We start from the raw sequence: 24,696 nt of genomic DNA, 5'->3' as shown, positions 1-24,696 counted from the left end.
GTATGGAGCCAAATCCTTGCAAGGAGTTAAACATGTTTAGCATTTCTCATAAACCCCTGATGACCTCATCAGCATGTGGATTACTGTAAGTCAAATGGAGTATAGGATAAACACAAGTCCACAGAGGTGACAAGATTTATTTTTCCAATGAAAGGGTTCAAAGGGAAACACTTTAAGTCCAAGTGGCTGGGGATTTTTCTACCTGCTCACTTTTCCAGCACATCATACATAAGCACATGGGATAATTTATACCACCCCTACCTCCTACATAAGTTTTGCAATGAAAAACTACCTAAGGATTTGCGTGAAAAACAGTAAGTCCACTGAAAGGCCAGGAAGTTAAACTTAACTTAATTAGAAGAAAATTAGTCTGATGACATAGATAATGGACCAATATAAAGTATATGAGTAAAAGTTTAACAGTACTACATTCTTTTTCAATTATATTTAACCCAGGAAATATCTATAAGCAATGGTATTTGAGACTGTTGTAATTGCAGGGTGGGACTGAATGTCCTATTCTAATACCGTATTAAATATAGTATCACTTTTGTTAAACCTACCAATTTTTTAAACTCTGCTTATTTAATGCATTAACTTTGTTTATTGCTTCACTTTTGTTTTTACAAGGCAGCTTGGTATCTACATGTATTAATACTAAATGGAAATGAACTAACTACTAAAGGAAGTCTCAGATTTATATCTCAAGCAAGACAATATCTGCGTTGGGTTTTTTTATGTTCCCATATTTGCATGCGTTATAGAAATTTTCCCATTCAGGGAAAGTCTTAGGTTTGATAGCTGTTGCCAGGACAGAAGTACCAATTGAAATTATTTCCCTCACCGACATTTTAACTTTACAACAACAGATTTTCCAGTAGGATTTTAGCTGTTAATGTCTGATTGAGGGTATTTCTCCCCAATAGACATAGATGCCATATTAAATACCTGGGGATCTGAGCCTTCCATTCTTTCAAAAACAAAGGGTTGTGTTTAGAGATATTTTACTAATAAGCCAATAGAAAAGTTCAATTTCTATGCTTCTTGTCAAATGCAACCACCAAACACCAGAACAATACTTTTCCTGTAATTATCATGATTGCTAAAATGGTAGGACACAACATTTTAGTTTTCCAACATACATATCAAACATTGTTCTGGTTTAACATATTTCACAAAATCAGAGGTGTTTTTTTTTAATGTATCACTTCCTAGTCAATTATAAATAGGAAAAGTAAAATTGGACTGTTTTATTACACTGTGCAATATGGACTTTCAGGGAGAACGATGATATGATGTTGTTTGTATGAGTGAGCTACAGCATTCGATTTTCTCAGACCCTTGGTGTATTTTTGCAATTATTTTAGTCATGGAACTAGAATAAGAATGATTGTATCACTTGTCCTCTCTTACCTATACATGTTTTCATGTCCATGCTCGCCATAAATCCATCAAAGCAGAGACAGCGGTATTCTCCTGGGATGTTTGTACATTGTCCTCCATCACAGATTTCTGGATTTTCTTCACACTCATCAATATCTAGAAAAGAGTAACAGATGGGGAACTCACATTATGAATGGAATTATACTGTGCTTTTAGTTATCCATGAATAGATATTTAGGAATCTTTACAAAATATCCTTCCACTACTTATGTATCTCATCAATGTTTTTTGCATGATCCTACAGTGCCTAGCTCTCGTTCTCTGAAGTATGCAGTACCATCTCTCTACTCCACTCAGTTGGCAGCTTTATCACAGGTCAGTTCTCCATAAAATTTTCCAAATAAATACATTCTTTACACTCAGATGACCTTCACCTGAGAAGTCACATCAGCTATAGGTTGAAGGACATCGAAGTTTGGTATATGGGTCTTTTTGGAACATCATTTGCCATACTAGTGAGTAGTCTTCTGTCGTTTCCATTTTTTTAGGTACAGCTTCCAAAGTTTAGTTCCTCTTTAATGTTTAAAGAGCTAAATTAAATGCTTTTGATATATTTCTTGAGATAAATCTACATATAGTAAAATATTCTAATAAAATTAAAATAGGGCATCTTTGCAAATTCTTTGCACAAATGTATTGCTAATGGACAGATACACACAGAAACATTAGGAATAGTACCAAAACTGTCCACCTAGTATATGTTTCTAATTTAAAACTTACAATAATATTAATGTCAAAATATTTCAAAGTCACAACCTTTTCCCCAGAAACATAACCTAAAATGATTGCGGTGGATTTGGCTTACCCTTTGTTATAAGGAAATGAGTGTGATGAGATCACTTTACATAAATCACGCTTAGCCTGTCTTGTGCAGGGGAAACTGTCTGCCCGCCACACTGTATAGTCAGCAAACTCGTATAATTGCCTTACAAAGTATAACAGACTTTAATCTCCAGTCTGGCAAGCCAGATTACTTTGTTGTAATTCATACACCTTCTGGTATTTGTGGATAACTAAAATGTCAGAAATCCACTGTTTCTGTTACCTACAATTAATTTATTTCATGCATCACTCATATGGGTGAAGCTCGTTACATACAGAAATTCGAGCTAAAACCAATACAGTACAAGAGACCAGCAGGCAGTACAGGGATATCACTTACCTCCGCAGGTTCTTCCATCTGGTAGTAAGGCATAGCCATCAAGGCAACTACATTTATAGCTCCCTTCTGAGTTTTCACAGAGGCTGTCGCACCCTCCATTCATTATTTTACACTCGTCGATATCTGAAAGAAGATATCCAGTATTATTGGACTGTTCTGTAAGTTGTCTTACCACTTCTATGATTATTTGAAATTAAAGAACAACTGGAAAATGTTCTGAATCTTTATCATTATATTATTATTGGAGTTTACCTTTATTTTAAGAGCAAAACTATGTCTGTGCATCTATGTCAATATCAGTCAATGTCCTGTGATGTCCTTTCTTTTACTTACCAGTGCAGCCCAGTCTGTCTGGAGTGGATTGGTACCCTGGGTTACAAGCGCATTGGTATGAACCAATCAAATTCACACACTTTCCATTTCTGCATAGATTGTCACTGAGGGAACACTCGTTGATATCTGCATGGAATACAGAACATTTTAGTATTCTAAATTATACGCAGATGGCATGACTATTTCACTTTGGCAATTTTATAAATGATGATGGCACATTGCAAAAAACTTTTTGAAAAGATGTTGCAATTAGAATATTTTCATTATTTATAAAGCTGCTTTCTAAAGGGATGTGAAGTTAGAAATTATTAAATGATGTAGTTAAACAACTACAATATAATAGTTTGGCATCTAAAAGAAGGAGCAGCCTATAGAAATAAATTACAACCTTATGAGTATGCACATCATGTGTAAAATTTGTAAAATTTAGCTGCCACTACTGCTGTATAAAATAATCCCACATTTGTGCAGCAAGCACCTGGTACTCTACACAGTTGTCCATTTTATGGCCATATTTTTGGAATAGGATGCCCATCAAGCTCGCAGAGATGTAATGGTCAGATGCCCACAACTTGTTGATCATATAGTGTGCTCTCTGAAGATGTTTCACATATCAGCAGATTAGGGAAAAGCACAACTGTGTATAATATCTTATGGACACCAAATACAGTTCATGCTAATAGGGAATTTGGGATAATTTCTGGATCACCCATAACATTATAGTCTTTTATCCTAAAGTTTGAACTTCACTAATAACAGATAATTAGCTGATCAATATATGACCAACAGACAAGTATGAAAACGAGCATTTTTCCCAGAGACATTTGTACCTTAATTAGAAAGTGTTAAAGGGGGTGAATACATTTGTGGCATGTCACACTATAAAACAACTGTATATATGTGAATAAAACTGTAATTTTATCATTAGAAACAGTCTCTTAGCTTTAGGAAAGTGACTGTACCTGGGTTGAGGGCTGCAAAATGGGGAAACGATGTCTCCAGGCAAGAAAAACATTTCCTTAGTTTTCCCAATCCAACTATGATATTTTATAGCAGCTCACAGGTAGTCATTTTCATTAAAAAAGTATTTATTAGCAGCAACCTAAAGTAAGCAAATTAATTCCCACTGTTCATAGGTCTAACTAAAATCTTTTTTGAATAATATAGTCAGTGAAAAGAAGCAAGGGGCTAAGCCATGTAAATTAACATGCATATTGATAAGAACACAAAGACCATCGACAGGCATTTATATTACTGTGTCATCCCTGGATTAGTATTTTAACATGTAGTTAGTATATATAACTTATTCCAGTTCTACAAATCAAACTGTATGTAAAAAAAAAATAAAAAAATAAAAAGTTATTTTCAATCTGACATCAGACTTTGTTAGCTAGTTTGTCAAATGGGGCAGTTATTGCAAGAGGCAGGAGGGTAATGGAAAACCTTCATCGCACCACTGTTGTCTAAAGTTAATGGAATGCATTTTGTGATCTGTAAAACGCAAACAAACTATGACTGTCTTGGTATATGACATATGGAACAGTTTAAGCCATGTTGTGAACTCACCTACACAGGCATCCCCTGATGGCGTGAGCTCATGCCCAAGGGGACAATTGCACAGAAAACTACCCTCTGTGTTCACACATTCTCCTCCTCTGCACAGCAGTGGGTTCCGTTCACATTCATCTATGTCTGTAAGGAAACAACAGAAACAGTTAAATATTCCACACATTTATCTTAATCATTTTTGTATTGAAAAGGGATGTCAGACATTACTAAAATAATAGCATAGTTACAGCGTTTCTTTTTCAGAGCTTTGGGATCCTGGACTTTATATGAATAGTACAGTAGGCACCATTGTAAAATTCTTTGGAAAATCATTTAATTTCAGAATAGAAGTATTGAAGAAATAAATGTTGCAAGACTAACTAGACACATATGATAAATATCACTGAGCACATGTTTATACTTTGTGTTTTATGTTGGTTACCACTTAAAAAAGGTTCATTTTATAGCAGTTTCTTAGGTGCTGCTTCCATTTCTGCCATGCAGGGGGTAAAGAACATTTTCTGACTCAAAGTCTGATCTATAATCCCTGTTGCCAAGACAGTACTGTTTCTATTAAATGTGTTATTTAAAACACATTTTCTATCCAGGTACTCTCGGACAAGATCTGGGCATAGAGAGGGTATGGATTGGATAATTTGGACAATATTGAATAATTATTTAGATAATAATTTGGATAATTTTCAGTCTTAGGGGCCCACCAATCAGGCATCTACAAGTGGAGAATATGATGTTCTCCATTTTCCAAAAAAGTAAACAGCTGGAAAAAGTGGTGCACAGAGTTTTGTTCCCATTGAAGCTACTATTGCTTGCTGTGGTTGTAAGCTAATGGGAAGTATTTGAAGTATTGTAGAAGTATTTGAAGAGTATTGTGTTCATTTATTTTATTTATTTCAACACAATTATCTCCAATTACACTAATCCTTTACCTTACCCTACCCAATCAGTCAATTACCTGTAGATGCATAAAACATTTACTATCCTGCTGACATTATCAGCTTTAAGATGGCCTGAACACTAAAATAACACTAAAATGCTGAAAAAGCATTATATAGAGCTATGTATAAAGAGCTCTTCCCCACTATTGTGTGTATTGCTGCAACAGCTGCCAGTGACTATTTGGAACAAGTAATGCACTTACTTTAATAATATGCTAAGGACAGCTTCAGGCTCCATTAGAAGGTCTGCCACCAACATGTTATATAGCAGCTGAATCCATTAATTGTTTTTATTGGATAAGATCTACCATGTAAGTGTTGATATTTAGGATACAATTGAGGTTATGAACTATTTGGGCAGGTGTTGCAATTGGAAATGTTGTTATTGTAGTTCAACTTGGAAATCAATTCCTGAAGTATCATGCACAGAGAGACAGGACCACTAGGGGGTCTTATGGTTTGCACAGAGGTGATGTGAGCCCTGAGAAGCCCTGAATCTAAGCAGTAACCAGGTTTTCTCCAGAGCCTCTAATGGTTAGAATGTTGCGCCGCTGGTTACTGCCAGGTTGCGGGGGGCAAAACATGGTACCAAATCACAAAGCAGAAGGATAGTCGAGGAAGGCCGGGGTCGAAGCAGGCAGCAAGCAAGAGAGGTCAGGTCACACGCCAGGGGTCAATTGCCAGGGATCCAGGAGACAGACACTAGTGACACAGGGGCCACTGCAGGCACAGGGTACACAGGAGACACTGGAAGCAACAGGAGGTACAGGTGATGCAGGGATATCCACAGATAGACAGAAACACTGGAACAGCACAGGGAAGTTGGCTGGGAACCAACAGACTGGACAATGAGGGGTTACCACAGGAGCTGGACAGAAGAAACACTGAATTAAGCACCAGGTGAAAAGGAACTAGCTCACAGAACTAGGGGCTCGGGCACGATGGAGACACATTGCACGAACACAGAATGCAGTGTGTGAGCTAGCTAAAAAGCCAGGGCTAGTCAAGAGGCTACTTTTTGATTGGCCAGTGGATTGCATGAAATTGATTAAGCTTGGAAACAGAGACATGCCCAGCGTCAGAACTGCCTACATGCGCTGGAGAGAGGGGTCTGCAGTTTAAAAAGGAAGAAGTAAGTGTGACATGAAGAAGCAGATTCTGTGAAACACATGGAAAAGACTGAAAAGGCATTGCACATGTATGACTGATACTTGATTTGTGAATTTCACTGTTTTAATATTTAAATAAATTATAGTTTTAAATATATGAAAGATGTGATTTGATTAAAAAGGCACCCTAAAAGTTCTTTTTTGGTTCTTGTAAGGGATAAAATGCGCTTATTTACCTGTTCAAAATGCTCACTATTTATTGTCACCCCTTCACTCATTGGGTGCTAATGCATAAACACACCCTATGCTACTGAATGGTATGCTACATTCCTGATCCGTGGAGGGACCAAACCAGTTCTCCTTTTCTTCCATCCATGTGTCTTTTTCTCACTCCCTAATCACACATGTAACACATCTAAGAATAACACATCTAAAGCACACATCAGTGAACATCAATAAAACACATGTTAACATATAAATCCTAATGTGAACAACTCATAAAGTAACTTTGGTTACTTTATGCCATTAGGACAGCTTGGTACTTGAAGCTGAAATTTTAAACTCTGCAAAAATTTCTAATAAATCTGCACATTTTAGGTAATTTGTAATAATGTTGGAATAGGAACATAAACACAAATCTATCAACCATTATAAGTATACACGCAATGTTGCAGAACTTACCCATACAGTTCTTCATCATCATGAAGCCACTTTCAAAGCCTTCAAAGCACTCACATTCAAAACTACCAGGTGTATTGACGCAAGTACCACTCCCACATAAATCAGGGGAGATCCGGCACTCATCAATGTCTACAAATTAAACATAATTATTATTATCCAGTCAATACATTTACATGCTTTTACAACAGTAGATTTTGATTATCAAACAGATGAAATTACGCCCAGAAAGGTATGTACAAAATCTATTACCTGTGCAATTTCTTTCTTCTGCATCCAATGCAAATCCATTGTTACATTTGCACTTAAAACTTCCAATTGTATTTCTGCATTTTCCATTAGTACATATGCCAGGGAAGGCTTTACATTCATTTATATCTATAAAGCAAAAAATATGTTATTCTATTCCTGGAACAAGTAATGTAACATATTATTAAAATATATAGATAATAAGGACTCCTGACTTCTATGACTTTTCTGACCTGCATTTTTCCCCGAGTCAGTAAGTAAAAAAAAGTTCCTTTTGATGCATGTGCAAACAGATATGCCATGTTTTGCAATGCAATGCTTCGTGTTAAAAAAAGTTTCAAGTCTGGTTTTCTTTCATTGCCATATGTTGCCATTTTATTCTAAATTACCACAAGTTAACATACATGTAGTAATGCATCAGTTGCATCAAAAATCGTGCATGACAGATTTTTTGGGGTGTTAGAATGAATTCAGATGAGCCAATATTTTAAACTGCTTGGCATCTGTAAGCATTTTTGGCATTTGGGACCACTTTCTGAAAAGGTGGAAGTCTATGAAAGTGGTTGGAGTTGGATATTGCACAAAGTGTCCCCAAAACAGCACTACAACGAATTGCCTGAACAAAAGGGTATTTCAATTGCCCCAATTAGTTTAATTGAAAACAAACGCTCTTAGGAAAGATCATGACTGTACTGCAGCAGTACCACATCTGGGTGCACACATCACATTACAATCCCTAAAACTAATTATACCAGATGTCAAAAGACATCATTATTCTGCATATAATATTCCATTTATAACATAAGTGGGACAAATATTTATTGAAAATATATTAGTGGGGTACCATGAACTTTACTTATTGGCCAAATGTAATCAGCTTTAAAACTAAAATGTTTTTTGCAGAAAAGATTTGCCTTGCTACATTTTATTAAATAGAGTACAGCTTAAAAGTTAGGCCTAAAGTGTGCGAGGCAAGGGAGCATAGTGGATGGCCAACATGACTGGGCAGACAGGGAATAGACAGGATAGTGAGAAAGGTGGGGTTTAAGCAGGTAGAGGTGGGAGAGGTGTTAAGGAGTTAAAAAGGTCAGGAAGAGGAAGTGTTAAGGTCATTTGAGCAGACAGGGTGCAGGAGAAAGTTTAACGCCCTCCTGCCTTTTTTTGGGGGGGATTTATTGGTTTATTGCTAGGGTTGTCGGGATAGTGAGACTGGGTTGAGCGGTTGAGAGGAGGTATGTTAATTGGTTCATAGAATTGGGGACCCATCTATGGTGTGGAGTCTCTGTGATTTGGAAAGTTTTGGTTGGAGAACTATGTTGGTGGTCTAAATAAAAAATGAGGGGTTGCATTGTTCCTGAGCTGGGAGAATTGGCGGCTGGGAGATATTTTTATTGGGTGGATGCAGACTACATATGTAATGAGTTGCTTTTGAGGACGTTTATTTATTTTTAGTTATAGTTAATTATAAATAATTATTTTGGTAATATTTGTTAATATTTTGTTGTTATACTATTTATATATAAGTATTTTGATTAAATTGTTATAATAAAAGGCCAAACATTTTGGTGTGTTTATTGGATGGGAGTTTGGTAAAGATGGGTGGGGGGTTTGGGGTGAAAGGGTTTTTGGGTAAAGCTCTGTGAAACTCTGTTTTGCCACAGTCATGCTTTTTCATGTTTAAGCATCTGTATTGCTGGACCAAACAGAATACATGGTAATATATACTGAATCAAAGCTGAACAGTTCACTTTTTCATTTCATAGGGGAACCAATAGGCTCAGATTTGACCTATACTGTATATCTAGATTCCATTACTGGTAAATTTGTTATTGGAACCCCTGTTTTACTGAGCAAGTAAATGCTATTTGAACCCTTCTTTGAATTTGCTAGAATCATTTTGCATCTGAGCTATACTTCTTTTCATCTGTCTCATCTTTAGAATGTGGAGGAGATAGAAATTTGTTAAATATTTTAGATTTTTTAAAGAAAAAAATATCAATAGTTGGGTTGGCTACCTTTGTAGAAGGGTCTTCCAGATAGAACATCTCCTCGGTTGCTAAATCCTGGACCCCTAGGACATAGGATATCATATTCGGGGGTACCAGGCTTAGGGCATTCCCCACATTCTGCACCCCAGGCAGCTCCTACAGTACAGCAGCAGGCATCAAGACGGAATCTGCCAGGAACTGGCTGCACACATTCATCTTCATCCCATTTTAGGAAACATTGCTCCATACGTAGATCTGCAAGCAATATAAACAATTTAGGAAGGAAACATATTTATATAAATTTAATGAAAACTAATCAAACAACATGCATGATCCAAATATATATGAGAACTGAATATACTTATAAAAACAAATAACAAACACTGGAAATACAATAAGAGCAAAATAAGGGAAGGTGGCCAACAAACCAGAATTTTACAAGTTTGGTAAATGTATCACCTGATTGGCCAAATTAACCAAATGGTTTGTTTTCCATGCTTAGTTCCTGTTTATATTTAAATCTGCTGCATAAAGACATACAATAAATGACTAAATATATCAGTATGTACAAATACCAAGTTGAAATTCAACAAATTGTTTTTTTATAAGTATATACCCTTGTCAAGTTCTCTGCTCGTCTGTGACCCTACATGGGGGATATTACATCCTTTACATCCTGTCTCATTGACAGGCAAGGAATGAGGGGAATGCTTGTCAGTAGGACAGGAATACATGTACTCTGACAGAACTTATAAACCTTACCCATTGTACTGCGAAAAGTGACACCTGGATTCTGGGGCCAATGGAGGGCATTATGCAGAAGGGTGATAAGTAGGAGGTATGAGCAGGCAGTGAGGGGTTATACCTGGGGTAAGGTGTAGGTATAAAAAAGTAATTGGGTCAGTTGAATAACAAGAAGGAGATGAAGGTTTTAAGAGGGCTGGTAAGTGAAGTAGGGGGACCATTTTGAATAGGTCAAGTGAGCATTGATTCCTGCCCGTCCTCCAATGTTTTTGTTTATTATTTGGGAAGGATCTTTTGTGAGAGCAACAGTTAAGGTCTCAAGGGTGGTTAAGGTTGTTGGTTCTGTAATGGATGAGGGTTGACTCCATCTTTTGTGCGGGGGACTCTCAAATCATACAGTAATTAAGGTTTGATTAGTGCTGTGGAGGAGCTGCATGTAAAAGAAAACATTCCCAATGTGGTTCTGGGAGGCTGGGAACAATAAATTAGGTGGCAGAACCCTGGCATTGGTGGGGTTGTAATTGTGTTGCTAAGTTATTTTGTTAAGTCATGTCAAGCAATGACATGTAAAGATATGGTTTAATTGGTAATACATACACTAAGGTTAATATTTTATATTAAAGCAGACATTAAGGCCATTTAATTTATGTGATGGTTTTGCTTATTTATTGGGGGTAGGAGTCAAAAGGGAGGAAGAGAAGGGGCTACTAACATAAGGGGTTGAAGTAGCTTGTAATAAGAGTTAGTATGTGAAGATACAAGATATCTGGGTCAAGTGTTTTGTTGCCGTCCATGTACCCATTGAAGAGATTTGTTTCATAATTTACTGGGAAAGAGACAGGACTTTTGTTGGGTGTTTATTTGCTGTCTCTATTCTCCATAAAACTCTGGCTAGGTAGTAGCTTTACTTTTTAGGGATAGAGACAGCAAACAAACACCTGACAAAGGTTTTATTTCTTTCCCATTATGTCCAAAACAAACATTTGTCTGGGCTTTAAAGACTTTTATGCTTTCACAATAAACACATTTTGGGAATAAAAAAGAACTTTGTGTTTACCTAGACATATTCTGCCTGTGCCATCCAGAGTGAAACCTTCAGGACACTCGCAGCTGAAAGATCCTTTAGTATTTCGACAAACTCCATTGGGGCATACGCCTGGAAACACCTCACACTCATTGACATCTAAAGAACAAAGCACACATATTCAACTGAATGTCATTTAAATTAAAAAGCAGTCCAGCAGTGGGCCTCTTGTGACACTTTGTTAAGTCATCATTTGCTGAACAGAAATTTCCTTGCAAATTATTGCTAGCAACAACTAACAGCTTCCTATCCAGCACTAATCTAACAGAAACAAAGCTGATGCAAATTAAAATAATTACTTCTCTATTCAATAGGCATTTATAAGTAATTTTTATTAACAAAAATTTTTAATTCCTAAAAGATAAAGTTCTGCAGTTTTTTCTATACAATAGTTGCAATTGTACATACAACAAGATCTGATTGTTTTCGTTAGATTAACTCAGAAATCTCAGTGATACTTCCAAAGCACAGGAAGAAATTGCACAAAACTTCTCAGAATAAAATACCTTCACATGAAACACCTTTTACTCTGGCATATCCTCTGGGACAAGCAGTATCTACAATAAAGAATAAAATAGGTTAGCTCCACATTGCTTGCAAACATACTTTTAACAAACATGAATCAAGAGGCTGTTTTTTTTTTAAAAGCTGATGACACCAAAAAATTACAAAATGTGTAATAACATGATCTGGTATATTTTTTGCCATCCCTAATATTATTTATCAATGTTACATTATAACCTTTGGCAAGTTAATGCAGAGGTAACGATTAACCTACCAATTTCACATCTCTCACAAGGACTTCCCCATGCAGCTCCTAGAGTAGCACAACATTCCGACTTGAGTGTTGCTCCATTTATGTTGACCTCACAGCGACCATCTTGAATATTGAGCCAGCAGGTTCCTTTAAGGCTATCTATGAGTTAAATATGTATATGTAAAATTTGGCATCAAAACTTTGACAGATATATAGATTCTGGTGTTTCATGTGCATGAATTGATGTTTTAAGAATGACACCCCAGTGAACAGTACATTATGCTTGTACTGCTGTGCATTTTAACACTGCTTGTTACATCAACAGAGCAGGAAGCAAGAGAAAATCTGTGGGTACATAAACAGCAGTTAAAAACAGCTAGAGCTAAAAAGGTTTTGGCTTTTATATATTTCAGGGGTGTCAAACTCTGGCCTGCGGGCCAACACCATCAACGTCCTTTTTTTGGCCCCCAAAGGAATCCTAAATATGAATTGAAATAGTGCTGCTACTACAATTCCCGGCATCACTCGCGTCTATAGACCAGCAGCCTCTCTGCCTATGCGTGGCCCAGCATTGGACTGTTTTATAGACCCAAGTAAATCCAGGAATTGTAGTGGAATCACTCGCGTCTAAAGACCAGCAGTCTCTCTGCCTATGCGTGGCCCCGCATTGGACTGTTTTATAGATGCAGGGAATTGTAGTAGCCATGCTATTTCAGTGAAGAGAGAGATTCAGCCACTCATAACATTATGCCCTGGATTAGACTGTTTTCTTGACGCGGGAAATTGTATTAGCGATGCTATTTTGTTTCAAGTTTGGCCTGCGACTTTATCTAGGTTTTAATTTTGGCCCACTGTGTATTTGAGTTTGACACCCCTGATCTAATTATTTTAATGTAATAATAATTTTATTTAAGCTAAGACAGCAATATTAAGGATTTCTTTCAAGTTGGAAAATTAGATGAAAAGGTGTCAACAATTGAGTGAGTCTTGGTGAGCCAGTGTACAAGTTTTACTATTGCAGCTTTTTTTTTACAAGCAACAGCAGATTGACTGGACTGCATGGACTGCATCTTGTTAAGCAATATTCTCTGTTTGTTATTTTTGTATTCTTATGTATATGCATGAATAAAAATTAAAAAAAATGTTATTATGATGCAAACTCGGGATTAAGAAATAGTGTCCTAACTGAAAACCACATGAAATCTTGAACTATATTAGGCTGTTTTTGAAGGTAACATGCTCTATTCAACCTGAACAGTTGTATACCTTGTGGAATTTCTTCTGACACCCCCACAACACAAAACAGGTCTTCACTGTAGTTGACCCCAAATAGTGCTTCCAGTGGGACCAGTGAAGTGCAGATATGCTTTTTGTACAAAGACATTTTTGGCATACAATGAAATACCCACCTATGCAAATAAGTCCAGTGGAATCCAGTTTACTTCCAGGAGAGCACTCGCAGTGAAATGAGCCAAGAATATTCTTACATGCACCATTAGCACATGGACTACTTTCACATTCATTTACATCTGGAAAATAACCAGAATACTTTTGGTTAGGGCATAATTAAGTAAGAAAGGAAATCCTGAAACGGATAAACTGAAATATGTAGACATGTCTGCTAAGGTTTCACGGAGTACTTACAAAGTTGTTTTGAGTCAGGCTTTGTCATAATAGTGTGTTAAATACTAAGCCTGGCATGACTTACTTTGTCAAGTCATAAAACTTTGGCAGATCTACTTTTTCCTCTATCTCAACTAATTGTCTTTGGAGATGTAGACTGGGCTTTTCCTGTCAAACATTTAAAACCCTAAACCCTATTGCTTTCATTGTTGATTGTCTGACTTTTGCTAGTAAAACGTTCATAAAAGCTTAATAAGTTCATATTTAAAACTGTGCATTGGGTAAAGCTATCCTGTGATTCTTCAGCAATACAAAATTTTCAACTGCAGCATGTCTTACATACCCTAAATAAATTGTGTTCACTCTTCTGTTTACTTTTTATTTAGAAACAACCATGATCCTGGTTCTAAACTTCTCAAATAGGACATTACAATTTCAGCATTGATGCATATCAACCAATAGGTCTGAATTTTAATGCAGTTAAGTTATGAAACACATGTAGCCCTGTGTTTTCTTATGTCAATTGACTTTACATAAATCAAAATACAATATAATGAAATTACCTTCACAGGTTTCTGTGTCAGTCCTAAATATATATCCCTTAGGGCAAGTACAGCTGTAACTTCCTGGTGTGTTTCGGCACAGACCATTGTCACATAACAGTGTATTCCTTAAACATTCATCAATGTCTAAAAACAGAGAAAGAAGGATGTTTACACATTAACTTTAATGTTTTATAAATTTCAGTGTCAACAAAGATCAGAATTTACCTTTTACCAGAATTGCCCCCATTTACACAGATACTTCTTAAGAAAGAATACCTTTACAGTGTTAGTCAAAATGTCACCCTTCTAGACGGCTAGTATGTACTGCTGTCACCCTATTGGCCCTCCCAAATGTAATTGAACCTGAAACTATACAGACACCATCAGATGGAAAGTCAGTCAGCCAAAACTCAAGTCCACTTGTTCCAATTCCATGGAACTCTGGTTGAAAATGGCTCGGGCAAATAGAATGTCTGCATTACCATACTCAGCAGTGTTATTAAATAAGTCAACAAATTTTCTTTCCCAATAAATAGTAAGAATATTTTTGAGAAAAAAATAAATCATCTAAGTCAAATATGCATTGCAAGGATGTACAAAGTCCTTCTGTGCTTCTTTCCCGTAAATATTTAAATAACTAGTGCCACCATACTTGTTAAGATCATTACTGCACTTTATCAATACTGTATATGCACAAAATGACTGGTAAATAAAAACAATACATGTAGTTTTGTAATGCTTTCCAGCGTTTTAACAACATCACACATATTAGGAAAGATGTCCAGAAAGCTTATGTTTCTTTGCATTACCACAAAGAATGTTCAGCATTAAACCACATTTAATGATCCAGCATTTTTTGTACCACAATGAATAAGGAAAAGGCTATAAAAAATACAAAGCCAGCATAAACTTGGATGTCAGAACACATTACACATTTAAAACAGAGAGCATTTTCACTTAGCTTAGAAACTTTGTTCACCTCTAAAGTGCCCACCCAGACAGTATTCATCCATGCTGAAAAAAATCTGTGTCAATGAATAAAAATTGGACAAAGAAATTTCCTTGTAGGTGCTGAATTTTCCATTTGCTTCCACCAGTCTGGTTGTTATTGGGGCCCATCTATTTTCCCTTCCATTGTACTTTATAGAATTGTGATTCTGTATATGCAAGTAGATATCATAGCCTTGCATTATGCTAGGTATACACTCTACATATGTGGTTTTTCCCTCAGTGTTATTTTCAATCAACATCATGATTCTAAATTACATTCATTTCATGCTTTTTTTTTTTTTTTATAAGGTTAATCAATTAGATGTTTATGTCCAGTCAATTAAAATATGTATATGTATAAATATATAGCTAGCTTATCTTTCAACTTGCTCAGAAAGTCAACATTTTAGACACAGAAATCTCGTATAGAGGATCAGAAAATATCAAACACTGGCAGGGCCCATTCACACTACGCATTGCATTAATGCACGTAACAAGATACCCTATCATGAGATAATAGGTAGGCAGCCCATTTATGTTGGCCCTAATACATGAACGTACATGTACATGTCTTTTAACACGGAGCACCACAACAAGCACACGGTTGTGCTGTGACCTCAAGTTGTGTTGGGATCTACTGTGCTGTGTGTAAAACGGTGCCATTGGTTATTATTTGAAGTTACTGTATACACTTACCAATGCAGCTTCTTCCAGAGGAATCCGATTCATACCCACTATTACAGTTACAACGAAATCCTCCGCGCAGGTTTTCACAAACTCCATTGGAACATATGTCAGGGTCCAGAGCACATTCGTTGATGTCTACAACCATACAATGACATTTAAATGTATTTTGTTTTTACATACTTTTTTTCAATCACAACAATTCAAAAGAAGATGATTTCAAACAAGAAAAAAAAAACAGATTTTATGTAAAAATTAGTTACCTCTTCCATCCACAGTGATGCCAATTCCACTGCTGCATAACCCTTGAAATTCAGCTGTATTTTAAAACAAGTAAAAAGATTTATTACAATAAATGCTTACCAAATATGTTAACAAAAACCCGCAATACAAATTTTTTATTTGTTAGTTATCAAAAAATTATAAAGCTTAATGGAGTTAGCACATTTAGCAAAATAAAAAAAAATATTTAAAATGTGCAAGCAAATCTTGAAACATTTACTTTTCAAAATTTGCCTACATTTACCTGTCTTTTATCCTGTATGTTTGTGTTTTAAATATAACACAAATCCGTGGTGAGAAATGCATCATGTGTGAATCAAATATATAATTGCTGGACTGTGTATGTGTATGGCTAGCAGAGATGCTGGAACCCTACAGGTCCCCTTTACCTAGTAGGTAAGAAAATGTTTAAAGTCGAACAATAAAGTAGACCCTCCAGATCCTGTGTATGAGCTTAGCTGGGCAGATATTAGACCCTTGCAAGTACCCCCTATCAATACCTGTATCTATAGACCCTAAAGCTTATTACAATTTTAGCTTTCTTTTAGAGAGAAGGCACATAAAATAAACATAAATAAATTTATGATTGTATTAACTTTGTAGCAAGACAGAAAATGCTAACCAGAATTTCGTGGAGGACATGGATGGCATGGTTCTCCAAAGCCGTAGTCTGGGTTGGCACAGCAACACTCAGATTTGGTTACTGCTCCAGGAAATGGGCGGACACAAAGTCCTTTCTTGATGGCTCCATAGCAAGTGCTACGCATGTGTGTGTCTAAGGAAACAGAGAAACATCATATGTTTAAAGTTAGCATAATAAAACCACAGAGCACATGTTCTTACCATCACAGCAATCACAATAGAGCAGCATGATGTAAAAAACAGAGAAATACATCTGTAATATTGCGTGATGTACACAATAAAAAAGTTATAAAGAAGAAATACATTTTTTTCTACAATACGTAGATTTGTTTACATCATTTATATTGTTGATATTGCTTCTACTCATATAAATCTGAAGAAATAGATGCGGATCATAAACTATGTATCGCACAACTTTTCTACTTACCCACACAAACACGACCATCTACCCCAACAGCCAATCCTGGTGGGCATTCACAGCGGAAAGACCCTTCAGTATTAATACAATGGCCATTCATGCAAACCCCCGGAGTAAGACACTCATCAACATCTATGGAATTAAATGCACAATAATTTATTACAATTGGCAGACAAACTAGAAAGGTCAATAAAGAAGTGGAAAAAGCATAACTTCTGCATTGTAGTTCAATATTTTTTTCAGAAAAGAGAACAATTACATACCAGGAAAAAGAGGGGAAAAACAAAAAAAAACTATTTTGCATTTGAAGACTTATCGTTAACCCACCAAGTTCTGTTTAAGTATCAGTTATGAACAATCAATCATTTCTGATTTGTTAAATTTAAAATACATACCAGTGCAGTAACGGCCACTGGCTGCAAGCACAAATCCCGGTTTACAGATGCACTTAAAGCTTCCATCTTCATTTATACACATCCCATTTAAACACATATTTGTAGTAGCACATTCATCATGATCTGAAAGTACACATTATATCATGGTATTAAGTATTTAAATTATATTTATTTTAATGCATGGTAAATGTATTCATTGGAGATAAGAAATGCTTTTACGGAACACTAACATTAAAACAATTTTGTTTACAATTATTATTAATATTATCATTATTAAACAGAATTTATGTAGCGCCAACATATTAAGCAGCGCTGTACATAAAAAGGAGTTGCAAATGACAGACAAATACAGACAGTGACACAGAAGGAGGAGAGGACCCTGCCCCAAAGAGCATACAATCTAAGAGATGTGGGAAGTAACACACAATAGGAGGGGAGATATGTATTGGTGAGAATTAGTAAGGGTTTTAAAAGACAGAAGAAGATGGGTAGGCAAGCTAGAAAAAATTGGTTTTGAGTAGGAGTAAGCCAAAAAGGATGAGGAGGACCATTCCAGAGAGTTGGGGCAGCTCTAGAAAAATCTTGGAGCCGCGCGTGTGACGAGGTTATGAGTGAGGAAGTTATTAGTAGGTCATTGGAGGAGCAAAGAGAGCGGCTAGGGGAGTATTTTTCTACCAGGTCAAAAAGGGGGACAAGAACTGTGGAGTGATTTGAAGGCAAAGCCTTGATTCGAAGTTGAAATAGAAGCCAATGAAGAGAACTACAAAGAGATGCAGCAGAAGAGGAGCGGTGGGAAGGATGGATGAGTCGTGTTAGTGGAAAACCAGAGAGAAGGATGTTACAGTAGTCCAGACGAGAGATAAGAGCATGTACAAGGAGTTTGGTGGGTAGGTAGGGGCTGATTTTGGAGATGTTGCGAAGGTGAAAGTGACAGGACCTAGTAAATGTTCTGAATATGGGGGTAAATGGGGGGGCTGAATCAAAGGTGACACCAAGACAACCTGCCTGAGGGGAGGGATGAATAACAGTGCTGTTAACAGTTACAAATATGTCAGGGGGAGATTAGAATTTAAAGAGGGGAAGATAATGAGTTTGGTTTTCATTTAGGCTCAACTAAAACAATTGGTGTTAAAAAGAGTTTACGATTCTAACAAAATGTTACCCCTTTGAAATGTATTACTTTTTATAACATTTATTATTTTCCATACTCAGTGATACAGTTGGCAGGGACATTTTGCATTATCAGAGTTCAAACTTTGATGAGCATGCTTTTCAAATGAGTAAACATTATTAAAGCTTTGTGTAGGAACTGGACCAAAGTCCTCTTATGACTTTGATATGATCTGTCTACACCAGGACTTTAACATCATTATGAGTTGCCTTAATAGCTGCCATGATGTCTAGAGATAATGACCAAAAAAATAATACAAATATGCAACAAGAATCCAATTATCTAACAGAGTCACTTATTAAAAAAAAAGGCAAACAATAAATGACTTTATTATTGAAGCAACGGTAAAAAAGTAGCTCATAAATGATCTCCAAAACTTCAGCCAACGTGCCTTTGATAACTATTATAACCCAGACATTTGTCTTATCCTAGGACCAAAAACTGCAAAAGCAGTTAGCAATTGATAAAGACAGTTTCAGACAGTACATGGTAACTCCTTAACAAGCGTTCAGTACATGACATAGGAAATTATGTAAACAGCTGTTAATAACACAGCCCAGATGTCTGATTGACTGCATAAACTTGGATGCATATTTTATTCAATTATTAAGTTGTTATGTAGTGTAGAGTGTTCCTTTTTAGTCCATCATGTGTTACATTCAACGGTTTATATTCCCAGCTTTACCTGCACAGTTCTTTCCATCAGCAGTTAGTTCAAAACCAGCATTGCAGATACACTGAAAGCTCCCCTCTGTGTTAACACATCTTCCATTTTTGCAGAGGATGCCGTTTTGAATGCACTCATCAATATCTAGGTTAAAAAAAACATGGTTCAGCTGTAAAACATTTGTGAGACCCCCAGCTAAATCTAATTATTATCGATCAACAACATGAGGAAAAAAGGTTAACATTTTTTACGGTTAAAAAAAGAATCTATAATTTTCCATCATTTGTTTAGTTGTCATACATTTTAGATCTTGAAATTGTAACTACTAATAAAATGTTCTAATATAATGCAAATAGCTGTAACATGAACCAATCCTGTCTGCACTACCAGCTTCTTTTACCTCTAAATTATAAACTAAATCTAAACTAAATCTAAACTATAATCTTACCTCTAAATAAACTAAACAAAATCTGAAGTATAAAAATACATAGAGGGAAGAGCATACCTAGTTATATTACAAAAACTCTTACAGTCCAGTTTAGGAAAGTATCAATTTTATAATTCTGGTTTTCATTTAGGGAAACGTATCTTTTTGAAAAATGGAATTTCTATGAAGATTAATAATTATTAACGAAACACTTTTCGAATAAGTCCTGGATGGATGGTGCCATTTAGACTTTCTTCTTGTATATTAGTTTGGGGTCAGTCTCCTTTCTTTCGAATTTGTATGATTTTCAAAAGCAGCATGCAGCATGCTTCTTTCATTTAAAACTACTGACTTTCTTCTGACCTGCATGAGACTTTTTTTTAAATTTGTATAAAGGTGACTCTGTAATGCTTTAAAAAATCCAACTGAAAGTTCCCTGCAATAGAAGAGTTATTACACTTTTCTGCATGGCATGTCTTTAACTTTCTATCTATTTCAAAACTGCAACCTTCACCAAACCCTTCGCCATTCACTTTCAAGAGTGTCAGATCTGTGTGCCCACCAAAGCATGCTGAGGCAGTTGGAAATCAGGGATAGGAGGAAGAGTCTGGCGGAGCCTGGGGAACTAGAAGAAGGAGACTGCAGAAGTGAAAGAGACACTACCTAGTATTTTCTAGTGCAGCAACTACAAAATTTTTTTTTATTTTTTTTATGATTTTAATGATAATTTCTTTGTTTGATGTCCTTAAGATCCCTTATTCTTTTCTTATATATATTAGCTTTTGCCCAACATACATGATGGGGTTGGACACTTTTTTTTTATTGCCAACATAGAAGAAATATGTCCTTATACAATGCCACTGATTAAAAGTTTAGGGGCCATCTGTGTTTGTACATTTTAGTGTAAGCTACTGAGCTCTGTAAAGCTGGGTGTTTGAGAAACTAAAAATGGTAAAATATGCATTATGGTAATAATAATGGTAAACTCTGCATTAAAAAATATGCAATGTTTTTTAATTTGACAAAGAAAAATCTTTTTAAAAAGTATGCTTTTTATTTCTGACCACAAAAAAAAAAATAAAATAAAATCATACAATACTTATAAAAGCACAATACAGTTATGTTCAGACAGGTGGGGTTGAAGTGAAGTTACCATTTTCTAATACCACTGGTAACCTGTATTCACGCATAGAAAGTGAATGGGTTCAGCAGTTAGTGGTTCAGTACTGCTCTCTGCCACCTGCTATAAAATTTACAAATGCTTGAACCAGTGAAGTGGTGTGGACAGCAAAACAACTGACTAGGTGGCAGCCACCAAGAGCTGCACAGAAATGGCTGTTGCCAAAGTCTGAACATAGCCTAAGTTCTTTTAAATTAACAAAGGAATAAAAAAATGAACTATTTTGTGATCAGTAGTGAAGCCTAATGGCATCTCTCTAATGGCAAATTATATATTAGACAAAGCTTCTGGAGTTCATTAAAAGGGAAAGTCATAATACTGTACTTACCAATACATGCCTGCTTGGTAGGTGTCCTCTGAAAGCCTGTATGGCACTTGCAGTAATAGGAGCCAGGTGTGTTAACACAATCACCATTAGTACATGGGTTTGATGTACACTCATCAACATCTGTTCGCAGTAAAAAAAGTTGTTACACTCAGTTGGTTCTAAGTGTATAATTTGAGAACATGTCATTACTGGCCACAGGATCTTTTCAGTACATGTTTCACTTATTTTGCCAGGCTTTACATTTTAAATTGTTTAAACAGGTCAGTGTAAAATAACTTTAACTACTATCTGTAATTGTATTAACATGTGCACTGTACATTCCAGGTTACTTGGATAATGTACTGTAATAATTGCACCTTCAGGACAGCTGCTATGTAATAATGTGCACATTTGCAGCAGACCTATTATTATATCCTAATAGTACCATTATTAAAGGGATCTAGGGGACTATCTGTACATATATCCGGACAGGAAGCAGTTTTGGTAACTTGTGACAAGTGTGAGTGACAGTTGATGTCTAGCAATTGGGATTTTGACTTAATAGACTTTATTTAAATGGTGCACAAATCTCAATTTAGACATGATTTCCTTTGGCATAAAAAGTTGAACTTTGTAACCCATGACAGCTTATATAACTACAAAGACATTTAAAGTCTACAATAGTCCTAAACCAATGTACATTACTACAATTGTTCAGAGCTATTACAGGCCTTACTTATGTGACAGTCCATTATGACCGTTATTTCTTCCAAGACTGATATCAGTTACAATTAGCAGCAGTGATTTACTACTGAGCGATATGTTACAGAATAAAGGCAGCTAAGCAGGCTCAAGCCCAGCATTGTATATACATACCATTACATTCTGTGTGAGTATCTTGCTTATATCCCATGTTACATTCACATCTGTAACTATTAAGGTTAGGAATACATCTTCCATTTAGGCAAAGATTTGGGTATTGCTTGCATATATCTATTGTCTGATTTAATGTTGCTAAAATAAAATAGAAAATATGTAGTTACTGATGAATTGGCATAAACTACAAATAACTGACCAAGACAATGGTTATAATATTATCATATTTATTACGATCTTTATATTTCATGTTGTTATCAGTATGATGATAACCAAATGATCGTGTCATTCAGTGCTGGTTATTTCAAATATTTATACACTTAATTATTTTGTGAAGAAGAGACACACTTAAAGTAAATGTTCCAGTAAAAGAAGCGTACTAGTCTAAGAGAATGTGAAGGCTATCAGTGCTGACTTCTCTTTGCGCAAATATTATTTCTCTCCCTGTCATGCAAATCCAAAAAAGTTTCTAAACCTCTAACTTGAATAATTTATGAAGATTAGGAGTTTGGACTTCACACACTCACTTGGTCTGGGTATATATTTCAGGTTAGTTTATTCAACTGAACCGGACAGCCAGGCAGCTAGCATGTGTAGAAGGATATGTGCTTTGGGAACCATTTATTTTTCTCAGCTCAGGTTTTCCTTGAAATTTACACCTTATTTGACCCATAAGGGCACATGCCAGCATTACCAAATCAGGGTATTGTAAAATGCATGCTATAAATAAATAAAGTGCTTTCCCTTAGTATCAGAACAAGCCTTGATCACATGATTCTTAGCAATCAATTCTTACAAGTTATTATTCAGCAGATTGATAAAAATATCAAACAGGCTGTCATTATGCAAACGTAAGGTAACGAAATGGTTTTCAAAACATTAGCATGCAATTATAAGACTAATTACATCATGTACATCCAAGAAGCAATTAAGAGCTAGTAGTTTCCCTGTTATACAGTAGTAAACTACTAATCATCATTTGAAGTGCTAATCATCATTATGAGAAGTAAAGCAAAACAACTTTTAACTGTAACCTTTTTAAATTGCTGCCACATTTTACACATTTGGCTTACTTCACTTACTGTGTGTACAAATGTGTGTAAAAAAATTAAAATGCAATTACTCACAAAAATGTAACTGACTATCACATGCATATTATGTCAGCAATAACAGGAAACAATATAAAATTATTTATAAAGATTTATTTGTTCATAATCTATATGAATGCCATTTTATCTCCCTCCACTCAATATGACTTATATTTTACTGGACAGATCACACAATATACACATCCATATCCATACAATAACTCACCAACACCTCCTCCTGTTCCAGTACCAGTTCCATCAATTCCTGTTCCACCTACACTGGGGTGAAAACCATTTCCACCTGGTAATGGAATATAACCATTTCCACCAGGTCCAAACACATTCGGTCCAAATCCCCCTGGGCCATCTATTCTGGGACCCCCGAATGGAACCCCATCAATGCAAAGCCTCCGATAATCATCTGAAAGAAAAATAGCAAACATGTTTTTATGTTTTTCCAAACCAAGGAAAGTTCAACTTTTTTCACAGAAAAAAACTTTACTAACATATTAATAGCTTGTGTTCCTTTCTATACCTGAAGATTGACTGATTCTATTTTCATTATTCAATTTCCAGTTTTCCATAAGCAGTTAGACTGTCAGGTAGTGAATGTTTTTTTCTGGGCCAATGTACCTCCAACCAATGAAATGCATTATTTGCACTGAGCCAAAAACAGTCAAGTCAACATGATGTAGGCCCCGCATTACTGTCAATATTTTAACAATGAAGATTTTTCAGATATAACAGTTTCATAGTAACAAAAATACTTCCTAAATAAAAGTAGTTAGCATTTTACATATAAAGGTTCACTATATTACTGTGAAATGTGATTAAAAAAACCTCAAGAAGAAAAGAACAAAATAAATGCGTTAGAATTTGTTACTGACCCGAGCCTCTGACCGGACACAGTTCAGGAATGGATCCCAAAGCCCAACACCGACCAGCTTCACAGCAGCATTGCATTTTGGTAAATCTGCCAGACAACTCCTGTGCACAGCGCCCATTTACAAGACTGGAGAAGCATGTACCTGATCTCTGATCTATACAGAATCAACAAAAAACAAACAGCATATACTTATTTACAAATCATAATTTATATGTATCACTCAAATTAATGTATTGTTTTTAACATGTTTTTTCAGTTTCATAACATAAATATCAGTCATGATTTGACCAGATCATGGTTCTAAGTGGATTTTCAGGATTCATGGAGGCTGATAATGGAATGATATGACTCACTGTGGTATAAATTTTCATAATTTAACCCAAATTAGTCCAGTATACATAGATGTATTTGTTCAATGCTATTTGAAGCAATCATTGACTTAAGCATCCTATACTTTTCTTTAG

The 24,696-nt window shown here is 35.8% G+C and overlaps 1 protein-coding gene across 1 annotated transcript in view; it reads right to left on the bottom strand.

Annotated features, from left to right (window-relative positions):
- Positions 1 to 24,696, bottom strand: part of FBN2 (fibrillin 2) — a 118,660-nt gene that overhangs the window by 52,348 nt on the left and 41,616 nt on the right. Inside the window, exons 9-30 of the mRNA XM_072416007.1 lie at positions 24,234 to 24,386; positions 23,573 to 23,767; positions 22,259 to 22,396; positions 21,404 to 21,523; positions 19,487 to 19,612; positions 17,631 to 17,753; positions 17,245 to 17,367; positions 16,798 to 16,950; positions 16,157 to 16,210; positions 15,906 to 16,031; positions 14,238 to 14,363; positions 13,461 to 13,580; positions 12,073 to 12,210; positions 11,801 to 11,851; positions 11,268 to 11,393; positions 9,494 to 9,721; positions 7,482 to 7,607; positions 7,233 to 7,361; positions 4,505 to 4,630; positions 2,939 to 3,064; positions 2,606 to 2,728; positions 1,414 to 1,539 (exon numbers count right to left, since the gene is read on the bottom strand). Coding sequence (XP_072272108.1) covers positions 1,414 to 1,539; positions 2,606 to 2,728; positions 2,939 to 3,064; positions 4,505 to 4,630; positions 7,233 to 7,361; positions 7,482 to 7,607; positions 9,494 to 9,721; positions 11,268 to 11,393; positions 11,801 to 11,851; positions 12,073 to 12,210; positions 13,461 to 13,580; positions 14,238 to 14,363; positions 15,906 to 16,031; positions 16,157 to 16,210; positions 16,798 to 16,950; positions 17,245 to 17,367; positions 17,631 to 17,753; positions 19,487 to 19,612; positions 21,404 to 21,523; positions 22,259 to 22,396; positions 23,573 to 23,767; positions 24,234 to 24,386 — 2,856 coding nt within the window. The remainder of the gene's footprint in view (positions 1 to 1,413; positions 1,540 to 2,605; positions 2,729 to 2,938; positions 3,065 to 4,504; positions 4,631 to 7,232; positions 7,362 to 7,481; positions 7,608 to 9,493; positions 9,722 to 11,267; positions 11,394 to 11,800; positions 11,852 to 12,072; positions 12,211 to 13,460; positions 13,581 to 14,237; positions 14,364 to 15,905; positions 16,032 to 16,156; positions 16,211 to 16,797; positions 16,951 to 17,244; positions 17,368 to 17,630; positions 17,754 to 19,486; positions 19,613 to 21,403; positions 21,524 to 22,258; positions 22,397 to 23,572; positions 23,768 to 24,233; positions 24,387 to 24,696) is intronic.

The sequence above is a fragment of the Pyxicephalus adspersus genome, chromosome 6, assembly GCF_032062135.1.
Source record: "Pyxicephalus adspersus chromosome 6, UCB_Pads_2.0, whole genome shotgun sequence".
Classification (NCBI taxonomy): domain Eukaryota; kingdom Metazoa; phylum Chordata; class Amphibia; order Anura; family Pyxicephalidae; genus Pyxicephalus; species Pyxicephalus adspersus.
This window is presented reverse-complemented; position numbering and strand designations above follow the sequence as displayed.